Source organism: Indicator indicator, chromosome 37 (genome assembly GCF_027791375.1).
Source record: "Indicator indicator isolate 239-I01 chromosome 37, UM_Iind_1.1, whole genome shotgun sequence".
Classification (NCBI taxonomy): domain Eukaryota; kingdom Metazoa; phylum Chordata; class Aves; order Piciformes; family Indicatoridae; genus Indicator; species Indicator indicator.
In genome coordinates this window covers 4,138,224-4,156,281 of record NC_072046.1, presented here as the reverse complement: position 1 = coordinate 4,156,281, position 18,058 = coordinate 4,138,224, and the positions used below count along the sequence as shown (strand labels likewise).

General features: G+C 57.9%; 1 protein-coding gene across 2 annotated transcripts in view; it reads left to right on the top strand.

The window, feature by feature from the left end:
• Window positions 1–14,492, top strand: part of LOC128978465 (proto-oncogene Wnt-3) — a 70,280-nt gene extending 55,788 nt beyond the window's left edge. For both annotated transcript variants that reach the window (XM_054396407.1, XM_054396408.1), the window contains 3 exons: window positions 1,537–1,778; window positions 11,910–12,175; window positions 14,013–14,492. In XM_054396407.1, coding sequence (XP_054252382.1) covers window positions 1,537–1,778; window positions 11,910–12,175; window positions 14,013–14,492 — 988 coding nt within the window. The remainder of the gene's footprint in view (window positions 1–1,536; window positions 1,779–11,909; window positions 12,176–14,012) is intronic.
• Window positions 14,493–18,058: the final 3,566 nt, after the last annotated feature.

Here is an 18,058-nt window from a genome sequence, read left to right as displayed (position 1 = left end):
TTCTGTGATTCTGTGATTCTAAGTCTGTGCCCAAATGGAAGGATGGATTCTGCCCAAGGGTCCCCAGCCCCTCCTGGGCAGTCCCAGCTCTCACTGCCTCAAAGCCACTGCTGCTTTCTGGAGGCTACCTGAGGGCTGGATCTGCTCTTCCAGATCAAACCTGGGGCAGGGTTTACACCTGTGAGCTGCAGCAGAAGGAACCAACATGTGAGACATGGTGTGGGGCTCACAGCCAGCACACCAGGACAAGCCTCATGGACAATACCTCACCAAGGTGAGGGCCACCAAGGTGACCAGAGGCTGGAGAACCTCTGCTATGGGGACAGGCTGGGAGTTCCTCACAGCTGCTCTGCTGCAGACTCTCTTGCAGCTGCTCAGCCAGAGGCTTGTCCAGAGCTTCTGGAGGGACACTGCAGGCCAGGTAGGGTCCCGGGCAAGGCAGGAGGGTGTGCTGGTTTGAGGCCAGCCAGAACATCTCTTGCCCCGAGAGGGACAAAAGAATGACACACGCAAACGGATTGGAGAGTGATGGAAAGTTTAAATGGAAAAGCAAACTGGTGAAGCTACAGAAAAACTACACAGCATAGTGGAAAAGAACATCCTAAAGCATACAGAGTCCCTTACATAGTATCCAGAGGTTTCCCAATCCTTCCCTTCTCCCACCTGAGGGTCTACCCAAACCCCCCAGGGCTCTTTCTTCCCCCCTCCCACTGCTAGGCAAGTCTCAGGCTGGCCAGGTCTGAGACTGCCCCCCCCTCCATTCTCCTCCTGGCATTAGGCCTAGACAGGCCTAAGAGGCCTTGAGGATACTCCCCCGGCATTACCCGATAAGAGAGGACATCTCCCAGGGGAGCAGAGAGGGAAGAAAGAGGAAGAGAATGACTCTGCAGATGGCTTTATAGGGTGCAGGATTTATGGGTAGAAATACGCCATTTCCTGTGTCCACCCCCAGTGGGTGAGCACCCAGGACACCAGAGGTGTATCTCATGCAGCAGTGGCAGGGGGCACCCAGCCTAAACTGCCACACTCTGCTATGGGGACAGGCTGGGAGAGTTCAGCCAGGAGAGGAGAAGGCTCCAGGGAGACCTTAGAGCTGCATTTCAATATCTGAAAAGGACCTGCAGGCAGGCTGGGGAGGGACTGTGCAGAAGGGGCTGTGGGGATAGGATGAGGGGAAATGGTTTGGAACTGGAGCAGGGGAGGTTTGGGTTGGCCAACAGGAGGAAGTTCTGCACAGTGAGGCTGGGGAGACACTGGAACAGGCTGCCAGGGAGGTGGTGGAGGCTCCATCCCTGCAGACAGTCAAGATCAGACTTGAGGCGGCCCTGGGCAGCCTGCTCTAGCTGGAGGTGTCCCTGCCGAGTACAGGAGCTAGAGAGAAGACCTCACCTGGAGAGCCCTTCCCACCCCAGCACTGCTCCAGGGGAAGCCTCTTGGTGGCACAGGAGACTCCTGATTCCCCCTGGGGGTGCGGCGGGGCCAGGACCATGGCGCCAGCCTGCTGCCCGCCCCTCAGGCCGTGCTCTGTGCCCGCAGGTCCCTTGCCTTGGGTCAGCAGTACAGCTCCCTAGGGTCCCAGCCCATCCTCTGCGGCTCCATCCCCGGCCTCGTGCCCAAGCAGCTCCGCTTCTGCCGCAACTACATCGAGATCATGCCCAGCGTGGCCGAGGGGGTGAAGCTGGGCATCCAGGAGTGCCAGCACCAGTTCCGGGGGCGCCGCTGGAACTGCACCACCATCGACGACAGCTTGGCCATCTTCGGGCCGGTCCTGGACAAAGGTAAAGGGCACAGCGGGGGGCTGGGAGGGAAAGGCTCTGCCGGGCTGGGTCCTGCTGGCACATCCCCCCTGGGCTCTGGACCCACCCGGGATGTCCTGCTGGGAGCACGCTGGGGAAGGCTCTGATGCCCTCACTGCCAACCTTCATTTCTCCAGATGCTTTTTTTTCTCCAGGTTCTTTTTTCCCTCCAGTTTGTTTTTTTCCTCCAGTTTCTTTTTTTCCCTCCAGTTTCTTTTTTTCTCCAGGTTCTTTTTTCCCCTCCAGTTTCTTTTTCCCTCCAGTTTCTTTTCCCCTCCAGTTTCTTTTTTCCCCTCCAGTTTCTTTTTTTGCCTCCAGGTTCTTTTTTTCTCCAGGTTCTTTTTTTCCCTCCAGTTTCTTTTTTTCCCTCCAGTTTCTTTTTTTCCCTCCAGTTTCTTTTTTCCCTCCAGTTTCTTTTTTTTCTCCAGTTTCTTTTTTTTTTCTCCAGTTTCTTTTTTTCCTCCAGTTTCTTTTTTTTCTGGTGTGCTACATCAGAAGGGATAATGAGGGGAGGGTGTGTTCCCACCCCAGCAGCTCTCAGTAGGGTGAAGTACAGGAAGGAGAAGATATCTCTCCCCATGCATGGTCTGGAATCATGGCCTCCATCGTCTCTGCCCAGGGCCTGCAGTGCTTCCAAGCAACAGAGTCCAGCAGATCCAAGGGAAAAGCCAGGGAGAGGGTTGGGGTCAGCTTCCCTGGGGCCAAAGCAAGCCCTCTGAAGCATGCACTCTATCCTAGGGGGCCACTGGGTAGAGGTTTCCCCCCCAGTGAGAAGCCATGGCTGAAATGCATGGTCCTGGTCAGGCTTGGTTGGCATTTCACCACTTCTTCTCCTGGGTGAGCCTGAAACAGTCAGGGCTGGAAGCAAAAAGAGGGAGACCAAACCCTACCTTCCCTCCAGACACTTGTGCTTGCTCCTCTTCATCCCCTGCTCCTGGAAGGCCACCTTTGTAGACCCACTGGCATGGATGAGGCACACTGGAAGCACACTGGTGAGGCACAGTGCAGTTGGGATTCCCAGGGAGGTCACAGCTGGGCAGCTGAAGCAGCAGCCTGCAGCAAGCACAGCCTGCAAGGAGGCTGCTGGAGGGTTCTTGGGGCAGACAACCCACCCAGGTCAGATGCTCACTTAGCAAGCCAAGTCCCCAGACTGAAAGGCATTGTCATGGAGCTGAGCCACGGAGAGGGTGCAAAGCTCCCCTTCCCCCATCCCATCCAGGGCTTTTGTTGACTCCATGCCCAGCCTGGCACAAGGCACATCCCCAGAGCACACCCTGGTGTCACAGCTCCAGCCAGCACCCAAAAGCCTTTCCTAAGCTGAACTTTTTTGGAGGCAACATGAACCAAGTCTGTTCAGTCCAGGGAGGTCTGTTTGTAGAGAAGGAATTGGTCACTCCAGTGGGGCTTTGGAATGGGGAATCTTAGAGAAGGATGGAACCATTTGGGTGGGAAGGGACCTCTGAGATCATCCAATCCAAGCCTTAGCCCAGCACTGCCTTGGCACCACCAACCCATGACCCTCAGCACCACATCTCCAGGGCTCTGAAACCCCTCCAGGGATGGAGACTCCATCACTGCCCTGAACAGCCTGGGCCAGGTCTTGACAGCCCTCAAGCAGAAGAAATTGTTCCTCATGTCCAACCTAAACCTCCCTGGGGAAACCTGAGGCTGTTTTCTCCTGTCCTGTTGCTTGTTCCCTGGGAGAAGAGCCTAACCTCTGCCTGGCTCCAGCCTCCTTCCAGGGAGCTGTAGAGAACAATGAGGTCTCCCCCCCAGCCTCCTTCTCTCCAGACTAAGTGGTTCAGCCTTTAAGAAACTGGAGAGATCAGAGCTGAACTCCAGGACATTGACATTTCCCAAGGGCCCCTGGACTGTGCACAACTCCTGGTGAATCTTTCTCACAACAAAGTGAAACTCTGCATGTGAGCAGGTCCTGATGAGCTTTCCAAGCTTCAGCCTTCCACTAGCAGCTCAGCTCCCTTCAGCTGCAGCTCTGCAGCTCAGGGAAGGTGATTCAGTGACAGGATGAGGGACAATGGCTTTGAGCTGGAAGAGGGGAGATTGAGACTGGAGATGAGGAAGAAATTCTTGAGAGTGAGGCTGGGGAGAGACTGGCACAGGTTGGCCAGGGAGGCTGTGGCTGTCCCCTCCCTGGAGGTGTTCGAGGCCAGGCTGGATGAGGCCTTGAGCAGCCTGGGCTGGTGGGAGGTGTCCCTGCCCATGGCAGGGGGTTGGAGCTGGATGATCCTGAAGGTCCCTTCCAACCCAACCCAGTCTGTGGTTCTGTGATTAGGGTTAAAGTGAGACACTGCAGAAATCAAGGGTTATGAAGGCATAGCAGAATGTAACAGGGACCAAGAGATTCAGCACCCCTTTTGGGGGGATGTACTTTGGGGCAACTCCTGTCTTTACAGAGCCACAGGACACATCTGGTTGGAAGAGAGCTCCAAGCTCATCCAGTCCAACCCACAGCCCAGCACTGCAAGGTCACCTCTGAACCATGGCCCTAAGCCCCAGGTCCCTGCTGCTGGAACACCCCCAGGGATGGTGACTGCAGCACTGCCCTGGGCAGCCTGTTCCAATGTTTGAGATCCCTTCCAGGGCAGAAATATTTCCTGAGCTCCAGCCTGAGCCTCCCCTGGGGCAGCTTGGAACCATTGCCTCTGCTCCTGTCCCTTGCCCCCAAGGAGCAGAGGCTGCCCCCTGCTCACTGCAACCTCCCTTCAGGGAGCTGGAGAGAGCAACGAGGTCTCCCTCAGCCTCCTCTTCCCCAGCCTCAACACCCCCAGCTCCAATCCAACCCAACCCCAGTCAATAACTCCTCACCAAGGCTCTCCACACTGTTACCCGCTGCCTAGACAAAAGCATGTCCCAAACCTCAGCACCTCCAAGACCAGGAAGGTTTGGGTTCCCTAAAAGCAATCATAAAATAATAACAACAAGAACTGGACTCCCATCTCTATGACCCTGTTTTGCCTGCCCCAAACTGGACATCAGATCCCACAGGTGGCCTCACAAGTGCTGAGCAGAGGGAAGAGTCACAGCCCTGATGGTCCAGGAAGTGTTTTGATAATTAATCAGGGCTGGAAGGGAGCTCCAAAGCTCATCCAGTCCAACCCCCTGCAGGCAGCAGGGACATCCTCTACCAGATCAGGTTGCCCAGAGCCTTGTGGAGCCTCACCTTGAATATCTCCAGGGATGGGACCTCAACCACCTCCCTGGGCAACCTGTTGCAGAGTTCCAGCAGCCTCCTGGTGCAGAACTTGTTCCTCACATCCAATCTCAATCTGCTCTGCTGTAGTTTGAAGCTATTGCCCCTCCCCCTGTCCCTTCAGGCCTGTCATAAAAATAGTGAACACATCAAGACAGAGTTGCTGCAGCACTCAGGCTCTGAGCATCTCTCACCACCACCTCTGTCAGCAAGGAAGCACTTTAAAGCTTGGCCTTGAAGCTCCCCACAAGGAGCAAGCTGAGCTCTGGATCCATGAAGGTGTTGAGATGCTCTGGGCTGCAGGGGCTGGAGCAGAGCTTCATGTGTGGACATGCCTTAGCATTTCCCTGTGCTCTGAGCTGGCAAAGGCAAACCTCACCCATGGCTCTGGAGCCCTTCTGACAGATGGAGAGAAGTCTCTGAGCACCTTTGTTATCCCAACCCTCCCAGTCCCTCCGTGGTACATCAGTGGTCTCTCAGACAGGCAATTAGCAGGGGAATTGTGTTTGTTCTGGCATCTCCCTCACCTCTAAGTGGAACAGTTAAAAATAAACAGCAGTGTCTGCAAAGGAGGACACATCAAACCCAGCCCAGCTCACCCTGCTCCTCTTTTACATCTCTCTCATGTGCTAATGGATTCTCACTGCTGCCTTGCAGAGGAACCGGCAGAGATGGGCTGGGGCTCACCCGGGCAGCACCAAGGAAAACCTCTGAGATCCCAAAGTCTGCAGTGCCAGCAGGCACGGGGGAAAACAAACCCCTCCCAGGCACTGCTTGCAGCTGAAGGAACAGGGAACACTGTCAAGGAGAAGGCTTTTGTCCTGCCCTCATAGACCTCATTAGCTGTCATGGCCCTGGGGACCAGGGCTGCTTGTGGACAGGGCTAGGGTTGGACACTTCCAGGCTGGACTTCTCCCAGGCTGTTGTCCCATCGTCCTTAGCTGCAGTAACACAGAAATGAAGAGTTTTGAGCCCATAACCCAGGTCTGAGACCAGTGCTCACCACTGGCTGCGTTTCCTCCATCTGGATGAGCTCTGAGCATCTTAGAGCCATAGAATTATCAGGGTTGGAAGGGACCTCAAGGCTCAGCCAGTTCCAACTCCCCTGCCATGGCCAGGGACACCTCACACCAGAGCAGGTTGCCCAAGAGCCACATCCAGCCTGGCCTTAAAGACCTCTAGGCATGAGCCTTCCACCACCTCCCTGGGCAACCTGTGCCAGTGTCTCACCACCCCCATGGGGAAGAACTTCTTCCTGACATCCAATCTGAATCTCTCCACTTCTAGTTTTGCTCCATCCTCCCAGTCCTATCACTCCCTGACACCCTCAAAAGTCCCTCCCCAGCTTTCCTGTAACCCCCTTCAGATCCTGGAAGGCCACAAAAAGGTCTCCTTGAGTGTTCTCTCCAGACTGAACAACCCCAACTCTCTCAGTCTGTCTCCATAGGAGGGGAGCTCCAGCCCTTCTTGTTGATTTGCAGGACATGCAGCAGGATGTAGCCCCTCAAAGAAAGAAGGGTTAATGAGTGGTAAGGCTCAGGCTAAGGTGACAAACCCTTGCAGCCTGCACTGCTGCAAGACATCAAGTGCCAAGAGGCATGCAGTGCTAAGCCCCAACTAGCCAGAGCTAAGCTGTGATAACTACCTGGGTGAAATCACCTCTTCAGGAGCCCCACTCAGGTTAATCTCATCCCTGCTCCCTTAGGTAGGTTGAAGCTGTTTTGGAGAAAACTTCAAAGGTGCAGCTCTCACTACAGCAGCATGGGAAATCATTTCTAATGCAGCCTGGAAAGAAATTGAGGGTAATTTCATCTTACAGGAGCTGCAAAAATGTTAATCACAGTCGCTTCCATTCCAGGAGGGCTTAGCCTGAGGAGTGGTGCAGTGTGGGAGCTGGCTGCAGTGGTTTGGCAGTGCAGACCCTCTCAGGGCTCATCCTCAGGCTTCTCTTGGTCACTCCTTCTGGCCACACCACCCAGGCTTGCAGCACTGAGAGCACTGAAGCAGCCCAAGAGCTTCCTGCTCTTCCACAGCCTCCCACCACATCTCCACCTCTCTTCCCAGTTCCACAATATGACTCTGATCTCTCCTTCCTCAGGCTTGTGGCTTCAAGTTTGCAGCAAAGCCAAACCCAGCCCAGAGAAAACCACCCCAGGGGGCCTGGCATCTGAGAGCTGCCGGTCACCAACCCCGGCCCAGGCTTTGCCTGAGCAACCTAATTCCCTCCCATGTGCCCTGCTCCAAATTCAGACTGGTGAGGGTTTTGCCGTAGAAGCTGTGGCAGCCTTAGCTGCTGAGGCTTGGGTTCCTGAGGGCCATCGATTATCTTCCTTCTGTTTTTTCATGTCTGTTCTGCTAACCTGGGCAATGCAAACCCCCACAGCCCAGCCCCAGTCCGTGGGGTAAGCTCATGTTTTTACAGGCAAATTCCCCGGGATGATTTATACTGCAGGTGTGCAGCCCGGGACGAGGGGAGAGGCAAAACCTGCTTCCTCCTGCTCCTGTCTCACTGCGAGAGCAGTCTTCAGCAGCAGCCAAAGCCTTTTGCAGCCAAGTCCTGCCCAAAGCCAGGGCTCAGCCCAGGGCCGGTGCCTCGCTGCCGCTCTGGAGGACGAGCGATCGCTGTCCTCCGGTCAGTGCTAACCTCCGTGGTGCCCAGAAGGGGCTGTTTGTGAGTGCAGGAGGAAGGGGGGCCCCGCAGGCACCTGGAGACAGACTCCTGGGGCAGAGAAGAGGTCTTGGAGCCGCAGGCAAGACTGGATCTGCAAGAGTTTGGCAGGAGCCGTCCCAAGCTCAGGCATCTCCCTCCGTCCTGAGCACGGCAGGGACCGCTCTTCCCCTGCCCTTTGCCGGCTCTCCCTCCCCAGGAAGATGCCACCGGCTCTCCAGGAAGGTTCCTCCTCAGCCGCAGCCGGGCTGAATCCTCCTGCCCACGGCGCCGCGCAGGGCAGCGCCTCGCTGTGCCCGGCTGCGAGGGGCCAGGTGCAGGCCGGGCAGCTGGGGCTGGGCTGCCTTTGGGGGTCCTTCTGTGTCGGGCTAAGCCCCTGACACGAGCTGTGAAAGGCAGGAGCCGCACCACGATAACCCTGCGCTTTTCTCAGCCATGACACCCGCAGTCATTTGCATCTAAACAGGGGTGTGTGGGATCAGGGGGCCGTCTTGATATAAACTCGGCAGCTTAAGGGGAGGGGGGAGGGAAAGGAGAGCAGGAGAGAGAAAAATAAGCTTATAGCGCTGAGAAAGAGCTAAGCTTCCTCCCCTACTGTGAGGCAGGGCGAGCGGCGGCAGCGCAGCGCCGCAGCCGCAGCCGGCGGCCGCATTCACACGCCCTTTAGCCGCTCCGAGCCGGGGCCGGGGGGCCGGGGAGCGCCATCAAAAGGGATTTCCCAGCCGGGCTGGCGGGATTGGAGGGTGACGGCAGGACAGGGGAACATTGCCCCGTTGCTACGAGGTGCTCCTGGGGAATGCCAGCGCTCCGTGCCGTGGGTACGCTGGCCGGCGGAAACATTCGGCATTATGCGGGTAATGGAGTGTGACACCGAGGGGACAATGGCAGATTGAGCGTCCCAGCAGGTACCGGCCCGGCTGGGGGACAGGCGCAGTGGTGCCCTGTCAAGGCGGCTCTAATCCTCCCTCCCGGCCCCTCCCCTGGCTCTGGGAACGCTGCTCCCTCCTCTCGTCTCTGGGAAATTCTCCCGGCGCCTCGCCCGGGCCCGGGGCAGCAGCTCCGGGCGAGGATTTGGTGCTTGCAGCTCGATGCCGCCGCCCCGGCACCGTGCGAGGTGCTGGGGGGCAGCCGCCGGCGTGGGGCAGCCCCCCGGGGCGGCTCAGGGCTCAAGGCTCTGGGCTCAGGGCTCAGGACTCAGGGCTCACGGCTCAGGACTTAAGGCTCAGAGCTCAGGACTCACGTCTCCGGGCTCAGAGCTCAGGACTCTCGGATCACGGCTCTCGTCCCGCCTCTGCCCGGCCGCGGCAGCCCCGGTTCGGTGCCATCCCCGCACCGCGCTCCGCACGGGGCCCCGCCGAGCGCCGCGGCTCCATCCCGTGCCCATCGCTGTCCCGCCCCGGCGTGGGCAGGGGAGGCAGCGGCCAGCAAGCGACTCGTGTCCTCCCCCCGTGCCCCCGAGCCGTCCCGGGCCGAGGCCAGAAGGGCTCCCTGGCTCCTCTTATCTGATCACAGGCCACCCAAATAGCCTTTGTCAGCCTGAGGCACCCTGGCTGGAGCAGTCATCTTCAGCCGGTGGCCTGTGGTCCCCAGATAGCTAAGGAAAACCTGAGCAGGAAGAGGCTGGACCTCTGCAGGTGGATCAGAGGTGGGAAGGACAAGGAGGGAAGAGTTTGAGTTCAAGGAGGTGAAAACCACAGCGTGGCCCCAGCAGCACAGACAAGATTGAGCAGCCCTGGTGTAGGACCACATCTGGCATCTAGATCCACATTCCCCTACTGCAGCAGGAGGAGATGAGCTCCTCCACAGCTGGCTTACACCCATGAGCTGCCTCTTGCAGTTACCTGCATGGGCAAAATTAGCTCTTTTTGAGGTTCCTGGGTCTTGGAAGGTAGAGGCCAGATCTTGAGAGAAGACTGCAGGCCAAGGAGCAGGACCTGGTGCAGTGAAGACCTCCCCAGGGCATGAGGCAAGAGAGGTGCATGGGGCAGCTGAGAAGGTAGTTCTTGGCTCCTGCTCTGGAAGGATGGGGTGGTCTCCAAGGTCATCATTGGTGTAAGCCAGCAGCAAATTCTGGCCTTGACCCTGACCCAGACAGGACAGAAACAGGCCAAGGGGGAATGGTTTGGAGCTGAGGCAGAGCAGGGTTAGACTGGAGCTGAGGAAGAAGTTCTGCAGTACAAGGGTGGTGAGACTCTGGAGCAGGCTGCCCAAGGAGGCTGTGGCTGCCTCCTTCCTGGGGGTGTTCAAGGCCAGACCTGATGAGGCCTTGAGTAGCTCAATCTAGCTGAGAGGTGTCCCAGCCTATGGCTGGGGGTTGGAGCAGATGATGTCTAAGGTCCCTTCCAACCTGAACCATTCTGTGATTAAACTCCAAGACCTCATGGTAGTCATATGTCATCATATTAAGTCATCTCCTTTTTATCCCCTAAAGCTAGGTCCAGGTCTTCTCACAGTCCTGTCAGTTGGTGCTTCTAACATCTCAGAAGTTTCCTCTGGTAGTAGCAGGCCAAGGAAATCCATCTGGGCAGCTCCAGAGCAGCTGCTGGTTCAGGTGTGCTCTTCAGAACAGCATCTCAGGGCTGCACTTCACCCCTGGGCTTTGGCCATTGCAGCCCAGGAGAAGCCCTGGTGCTTGGGCAGAGGGCACTGCAGTCTGCTGGGCTGCTGCAGAGGGTTTGGGGCATGCTGAAGAACATGCCCTCAGACACTCGAGGGGAGCTGGGAGGCTCCAGGCACAAAGCAGTCAGCTCTGGTCTGCTTTCCCACCCATCCTGCTTGGCCTTGCTGTCCTTCTCAGCCCCAGCCAATGCAAACATCTCTGTGGCTTCTGGTGGCTTCCTCATACCCCATGTGCACCTTGGCTGCTGCTGGGCAAGGTCTATGTCAGGGCTCCACAGAATGACCAGGGAAAGGGAGGGCTTGAAAGTCAACCTGCCATGGGCATGGGTGGAAGAGGTGATGGACAGAGATGCTCCAGCTCAGCAAGCCCACTGCACCTTCATCTCCATCTTCATCATCTTCTTCATCTTCATCTTCATGTGGATTTTCTGTACTGCCCCCACCTCCTGCCATGTGTCTTTGTTCTGCTGTTTCTCTCAGCACAGAAATTCACCCATGGTTGGACTTGATGACCTTAGAGACCTTTTCCAACCAAACTGCTCCTGTGGCTCTGTGCTCCTGTTCCCACCTCTCCACCCTGGGCATCCTGGACAATTCACTTCATCCTTTCTCCAGCCCTCAGTGCTGTCATGGCCTTCTCCAGCTTTGCTACTTTGGGCCTGCTGAAGGTCATTCTCTGCACCTGGAGCACACCAATGGTTAGAGGCTTCAAGACAGGGACCAAGTTTCACCTGCTTGGGTTTCCTCCTGGCTTGTTCAGTAATGACCTTCAGGGTTGTCTTCACACCCTCAGCTGGGCTGCACAGACTCACAGACTGTGTTGGGCTGGAAGGGACCCTCCAAAGGCATCTTGTCCAACCCCCCTGCACTCAGCAGGGACACCTCCAACAAGGCCAGGCTGCCCAGGGCCACACCAAGTCTGACCTTGAATGCCTCCAGGGATGGGGTCTCAACCAATGTCTATCCTGGGCCACCTGAAACCTTGCCCTGTTTCAGCACACGCCTGAGCTGCTTCATCTCCTCTTGAGCTAACTCTGGGCATGGAGGACCCTCTCTGGGCTTCCAGACAAGGAATTGCTCCAGTGACTCACTTCTGAGGCCATCAAACCCCTGCTGATGTTTCGTGTTCCCATCACCACCCATGAGCTGGGTGCTCATCTGGGGGAGATTGAGACTGGAGAAGAGGAAGAAATTCTTGAGAGTGAGGCTGGGGAGAGACTGGCACAGGCTGCCCATGGAGGCTGTGGCTGTCCCCTCCCTGGAGGTGTTCCAGGCCAGACTGGCTGAGGCCTTGAGCAAGCTGGGCTGGAGGGAGGTGTCCCTGCCCATGGCAGGGGGTTGGGACTAATGATCTTGAAGGTCCTTTCCAACCCAACCCGTTCAATGCTGCACTTGAGATCCCCAGAGCCGGAGCCAGGGCTGCAGCTCCTCCTGCCTGCAGGCATCACAGGGAGCTGCCAGCAGCCCCTGGCTCAGGCTTTGGGCACTGAAATGTAAGGAGAGAACTTTCTGGGCGTTGCAGAGCTGTGGGTGGTGGTGCTGGGGGGGGGGGAGGCTGGAAAGGAAGCCCGAGCCTGGCACCGCTGCTAACCCTCCGGGCTCTGCTTGTCCGCAGCCACCCGGGAGTCTGCCTTCGTGCACGCCATCGCCTCGGCCGGGGTGGCCTTCGCCGTCACTCGCTCCTGCGCCGAGGGCACCTCCACCATCTGCGGCTGCGACTCCCACCACAAGGGGCCCCCCGGGGACGGCTGGAAGTGGGGGGGCTGCAGCGAGGACGCCGACTTCGGGGTGCTGGTGTCGAGGGAGTTCGCCGACGCGCGGGAGAACCGCCCTGACGCACGCTCCGCCATGAACCGGCACAACAACGAGGCGGGCAGGACGGTGAGCAGCACGGCCGGGGCTGCTGCGGGCACGGCACGGCCGGGACTGAGCCCTCTGGAGACTGCAGTGCCCAGGAGAGAGCCATCTAGGTCATGGCAATGCCCAGGAGAGGGCCCTCTGGCGATGGCAATGCCTAGGAGAGGGCTTTCTGGCCATGGCAATGCCCAGGAGAGAGCCTTCTGCCCATGGCAATGCCTAGGAGAGAACCTTCTGCCCATGGCAGTGCCCAGGAGAAAGCCTGCTGCCCATGGCAATGCCTAGGAGAGAGCCTTCTGCCCATGGCAATGCCTGGGAGAGGGCTTTCTGCCCATGGCAATGCTCAGATTCTCCAACAGATGGGGGGGTAGGGATTAGAAAACCTCAAAGATGCCTTCAAGGCAGCACCTAGCAGTCCAGCTCAGCCACCTGAGACTCAGGTCAAGAGGACTTTTCTCCCCAGCTGCTCCTCCCTGTATGCTCCCCATAGTCACGTTTTCCCACCCAGGGATTTGTGGGACCAGGTGATGGCTGTCAGCCCCTTCCAGCTGGGATATTCTGTTCTGGCTGCAAGCAAAGAATCATAGAATGGTTTGGGTTGGAAGGGACTTCCAAAGGTCATCCAGTCCAATCCCCCCTGCAGTCAGCAGGGACATCCTCCACTAGATCAGGTTGCCCAGAGCCCTGTTGAGCAGCATGTTGAGCATCTCCACCTTCTCAACCACCTCCCTGGGCAGCTTGTTGCAGTGTTCCAGCACCCAGTGTGGCCTGGGACACTCTGCTCCAGGTCGTTTGCAAGCCCAGCAGGCTGAACCCTGTCACAGTGAGACCTCCCAAGCAGTGCCTGAAGCAGCACCAGGCATGGCTCCTCCACACCACAGCAGGCAGTGGTGGGAGGGTAGAAGCTTGGATCTCTAAATTGTGTTAACAGCTGACAGCTGCCTGTGAAAAAAACACCAAACTGGTAATGGCAACAGCCCCCAGGGGCTGCTCAGCTCCAAGGAGGAGCTTCCTGGGGAGGAGGAGCTCTGTGCCCTTAGGGACACAACTTCATTGACTTCCTGGTGCCACCGCTCAGGCTTGGGCATGAAAGGCTCCTGAGCAGAGCCAGCACAAGGGGGGCAGTGTAAATCCATGTCAGAGACATCCCCCAGCCCTCAGCTGCACTCTCAGGCAGTTTGCAGGTGACACCAAGCTTGGTGGCTGTGGTGAGCTGCTGGAGGGTCAGGAGGCTCTGCAGGGGGATCTGGGCAGGCTGGATCCAGGGATGAGGTTCAGCTAGAGGTGCTGAGTGCTGCACTTGGGTCACAACAACCCCAGGAATGCTCCAGGCTTGGGACAGAGTGCCTGGCGGGAAAAGGCCTGGGGGTGTTGGCCAACAGCCAGATGGAGATGAGGCAGCAGTGCCCAGGTGGCCAAGAAGGCCTCCAGCAGCCTGGCCTGGAGCAGCAATGGTGTGGGCAGCAGGAGCAGGGCAGGGATTGTGCCCCTGGACTGGGCACTGGGGAGGCCACAGCTTGAATCCTGGGGTCAGTTTTGGGCTCCTCACTGCAAGAAGGACATTGAGAGGCTGGAGCAGGTCCAGAGAAGGGCAACAAAGCTGGGGAAGGGTCTGGAGAAGAGGGCTGGGGAGGACTGCACTGAAAGGATTTGGCCTTTGGATTAGATTAGCCTGGACTGGACTAGAGTGGATTTGAGCGGGTGCCCATCTCAGCCATCCCAGTGCCATGTCCCCACCTGGAGGTGGCTATGCCACACACCAAAGGTGGGGGCTGGGAGCCAGCAGGGGTGGGCAGCTGAGAGCCAGCAGGGGGGCACCATGAGCTGCTGCTGACCACTTTGCTTTGTGTCCCCCGGGAAGACCATCCTGGACCACATGCACCTGAAGTGCAAGTGCCACGGGCTGTCGGGCAGCTGCGAGGTGAAGACCTGCTGGTGGGCACAGCCTGACTTCAGGGCCATCGGCGACTACCTGAAGGACAAATACGACAGCGCCTCCGAGATGGTGGTGGAGAAGCACCGCGAGTCCCGCGGCTGGGTGGAGACCCTGCGGGCCAAGTACGCTCTCTTCAAGCCCCCCACCGAGCGGGACCTGGTCTACTACGAGAACTCCCCCAACTTCTGCGAGCCCAACCCCGAGACAGGCTCCTTCGGCACCAGGGACAGGACCTGCAACGTCAGCTCGCACGGCATCGACGGCTGCGACCTGCTGTGCTGCGGCCGCGGCCACAACACCAGGACTGAGAAGCGGAAGGAGAAATGCCACTGCATCTTCCACTGGTGCTGCTACGTCAGCTGCCAGGAGTGCACCCGCGTCTACGACGTCCACACCTGCAAGTAACCCCCGGGGCAGCTCCCCGGCTGATGGCAGCTTCGCTCCGGAGCAGGGCACAGGGGGCTGGCGGCACTGGGAGCAGCCCTGGGAGCAGCCCCTGTCCGTGGCAGCCCTGGGAGCAGCCCCCGCATGGTGGCCTCAGGCTTCTGCGGATGGCACAAAAGAACCTGAAAGCCCTCGGTCAGGGCTGACCCCTCCGGCAGCCAGCACCTCATCCACACAAGGCTGGAGCTGGGGCTGCAGACACCTTAGGTCCCCGAGCTGCTGCCTTGCCTCAGGCTGGGGAGAAGCAGGGACGGTAGAGGTTCAAGCCAGGCACCACCATGCCAGGCCCTGTGGTGCTGAGGGCAGGCACAGAGCTTCCAGCTCTGTCCTCCTCCAGAGGTCTGCCCCACGGAGATGCCAGTGTGGGGGCTTCAGGTGGAAAGGAATTTTACACCACAAAAGCTGAGCAGCTCCAGGCTCCTCAGCCTGCTGGCATGGCCACCCTGCCCTCAGCAGATGTGCTGAGGAGGAGGGAAGGAGACAGCTCCCCACAGCAGCCAGGCTTCTTCCTTCCTCCTCCAAGGAGAAGATGGAGACACAAACCTGTTTGAGCCTGTGAGCAGAACCTTACAGCCAGCATCTCCTCTCACCTCCCCTGTGCCCTTTCTGCCCCCCATGGCCCCACATCATCTCCTGTCATCCCTCTGAGGACAGCAGGACAGCAAAGCCCAGAGCTGCCCCTCTGCTGCTGGCCTGGGGTGAGAGCAGCAGGCAGGGGGTGAGGCTGCCACCACCCCTGAGCTGGGGATGTCTCCATGCCCCACAGCCTCCCTGCCCTGCAGCTGCCCATGGCCCTGGGCAGATCCCCCCCAGCTGCTGCAGCTCCTTAGCAGGGTTCCCCAGCAGGACTTCACAGGCCAGGGCAAGCTCAGAGCATGTCCCTGGGGACAGGGCACCCACCAGTGATGGACAGGGAGACAAAAGCCATGGCATGAAGAAATGTCTGCCCAAGCCTTGTCCCCAGCCCTCCCCCATCAGACAGACTTCTTCAAACCACTTCCTGCAGCAAGAGAGGCCAGGGGAGACCTTCACCCACCCCAGGGGAGACCTTCACCCACCTGCTCCCCAGGCCACAGTCACCCCCAGACCATGGATCCTCTCACTCTGGGCTGAGGTTTTCATGGTGCATTGACCCTTGCCATGACTAAGTGTCCCCCGCCCTGCTGGGCTCCTCCACAGCTGGTGAGGACCAAAGCCCCAGGCCCAGCAGCACTCCTCACACAGCAGAGATTGAACACAGACCTGTCCCCAAGCCATTCCAGCTGTGTCTTCTCCTCCACTCCCTTGGTCCGTGGGAAGGAGCAGTGCCCAGCACCACAAAGAGCAATAAAAGGGCTGGCAGCCCCCTCCTGTGCAGCACAGGTCCTGGCCCTCCCCCCAGCCCTGTGGCTGGACAGAACCAGAGCAGAAGCCTTGGTCCCTCCTCTGTGGAGCACAATGAAGAGCTCCTGGATCCACCCAGCCTGAGCAGCAGCTTCGTGGAACTCGAGGTGCCAGGAGCCAGGACCTTCAGCAGCCAAACCCTCTGCTGAGCTTCCTCCTGTTGAAAACTCTCTCTGGAATCCTGAGTCTGGAAAGACTCCAAGAACCCAACTTGAAACAAACTCCCTTCCCTCTTTTGTTTGGTTTTGAGTCCAGAAGAGGCATTTCAGATAAACTTAGAGCATTTCTTGCCTTGCCATCCTCCTTTTCCTGTAGCCAGGTATCTCCTAGCACTGAAGGGAAGATTCTCTTTCCATCAACCTGCTTGATCCAAAGTTTTTGTATATAAAGTTGTAGAGGTTGAGTTGGGGGTGGGGGGTTTGTTTTGTTTTGTTGGGGGTTTTTTGTTTGTTTGTTTGGGGGTTTTATTTTATATTCAGAACAACAACAACAAAAAAGTCTCTTTTTATAAGCATTATTTATTATACACTGTACAGACCTGAGCTAAGGCAGAGTCTATATTATATAAATATCTATATTTGGAAAAAAAACTATTGCAGTTTTTGTGTGTGTGTGTGTGTGTGTGGTACAGGAATTAAAGAGAAGGTGGAGGGGAAAAAAAACCCAAACCAAAAGCAAATACTCAGTGGCCATCTTGTGTGGTTTGCCTCTTGAGGGTCCTTCAGTCCTGCTGAGCAGCTGTGGAGGGCTGGGGGGTCTCAGAATTATGAGTCACAGAGTGCTCCTCCAAGCTATCCTCTCCCCTTGGCAGCTCCTCAGGGCTGGGATCTTCAGAGGGTTTGTGCTCACTTGGACATTTTGGTCACACAGAATGTTAGAGATGGGAAGAGACCTCCAGAGCTCACCCAGCCCAACCCCTGCCAGAGCAGCACCACCCAGGGCAGGGCACACAGAACACATCCAGGGGGGTTGGAAGCTCTCCAGAGCAGGAGACTCCACAACCTCTCTGGGCAGCCTGCTCCAGGCCTCCAGCACCCTCACAGGGACAAAGTTTTCCCTCCTGTTCCCCTGGCACTTCCTCTGCTCCAGCTTGCCCCCAGTTCCTCTTGTGCTGTGCTTGGCCACCCCTGAGCAGAGCCTGGCTCCAGCCCTGCACATCTTTATCCCCAGCAATGAGGGCAGCCCTCAGGCTCCTCTGCTCCCAGCTCCCTCAGTCTGTCCTTCACTGCTTGCAGCAGCTCTGGGGCTCTGAGCTGGACTCTCTCAAGCAGTTCCCTGAGGTCCTTCTCGAGCTGAGGGGCCCAGAAGTGGACACCCCCAGCTCCCTCACAGTGACAGGCACAAAGGTGACAAACAGGAGATTGCACAGCTGAAAGCTGAGGCTTTTATTTCCAGAGTCAGGCTGACCCTGGTGCCAGGGAAGGTCCTGGAGCAGGTCCTCCCGAGAGCCATTCTGCACCATATGCAGGGCACCCAAGTGACCAGGCCCAGGCAGGGGGGTCATGAAGGGGTCATGAAGGGCAGGTCCTGCTTGACCAACCTGATCTCCTTATATGACATCTCCCTGCCAGGGGGTGAGGGCAGGCTGTGGGTTTGGTTACCTGCACTGGGACAGCTGGGGAGGCCACAGCTTGAATCCTGGGTTCAGTTTTGGGCTCCTCACTGCAAGAAGGACATTGAGAGGCTGGAGCAGGTCCAGAGAAGGGCAACAAAGCTGGGGAAGGGTCTGGAGAAGAGGGCTGGGGAGGAGCAGCTGAGGGAGCTGGGGGTGTGCAGCCTGGAGAAGAGGAAGCTGAGGGAGACCTCATTGCTCTCTACAGCTCCTGAGAGGAGGCTGCAGTGGGGTGGGGGTTGGGCTCTGCTCCCTAGTCTCAGGTGACAGAAGGAGAGGAAATGACCTGAAACTGTGCCAGGGGAGGGTTAGGTTGGAGGTGAGGAAAAATTTGTTTGCTTCCAGAGTGGTCAGGGATTGGCAGAGGCTGCCCAGGGAGGTGGTGGAGTCCCCATCCCTGGAGGTGCTCAGGAAACCTGTGGCCATGGCACTGGGGCCATGGTTTGGTGGCCACGGTGGGCTTGGGTTGCTGGTTCAACTGGGTGATCCTGGAGGCCTTTTCCAACCCAAACCGTTCTGTGGTTCTCAGACA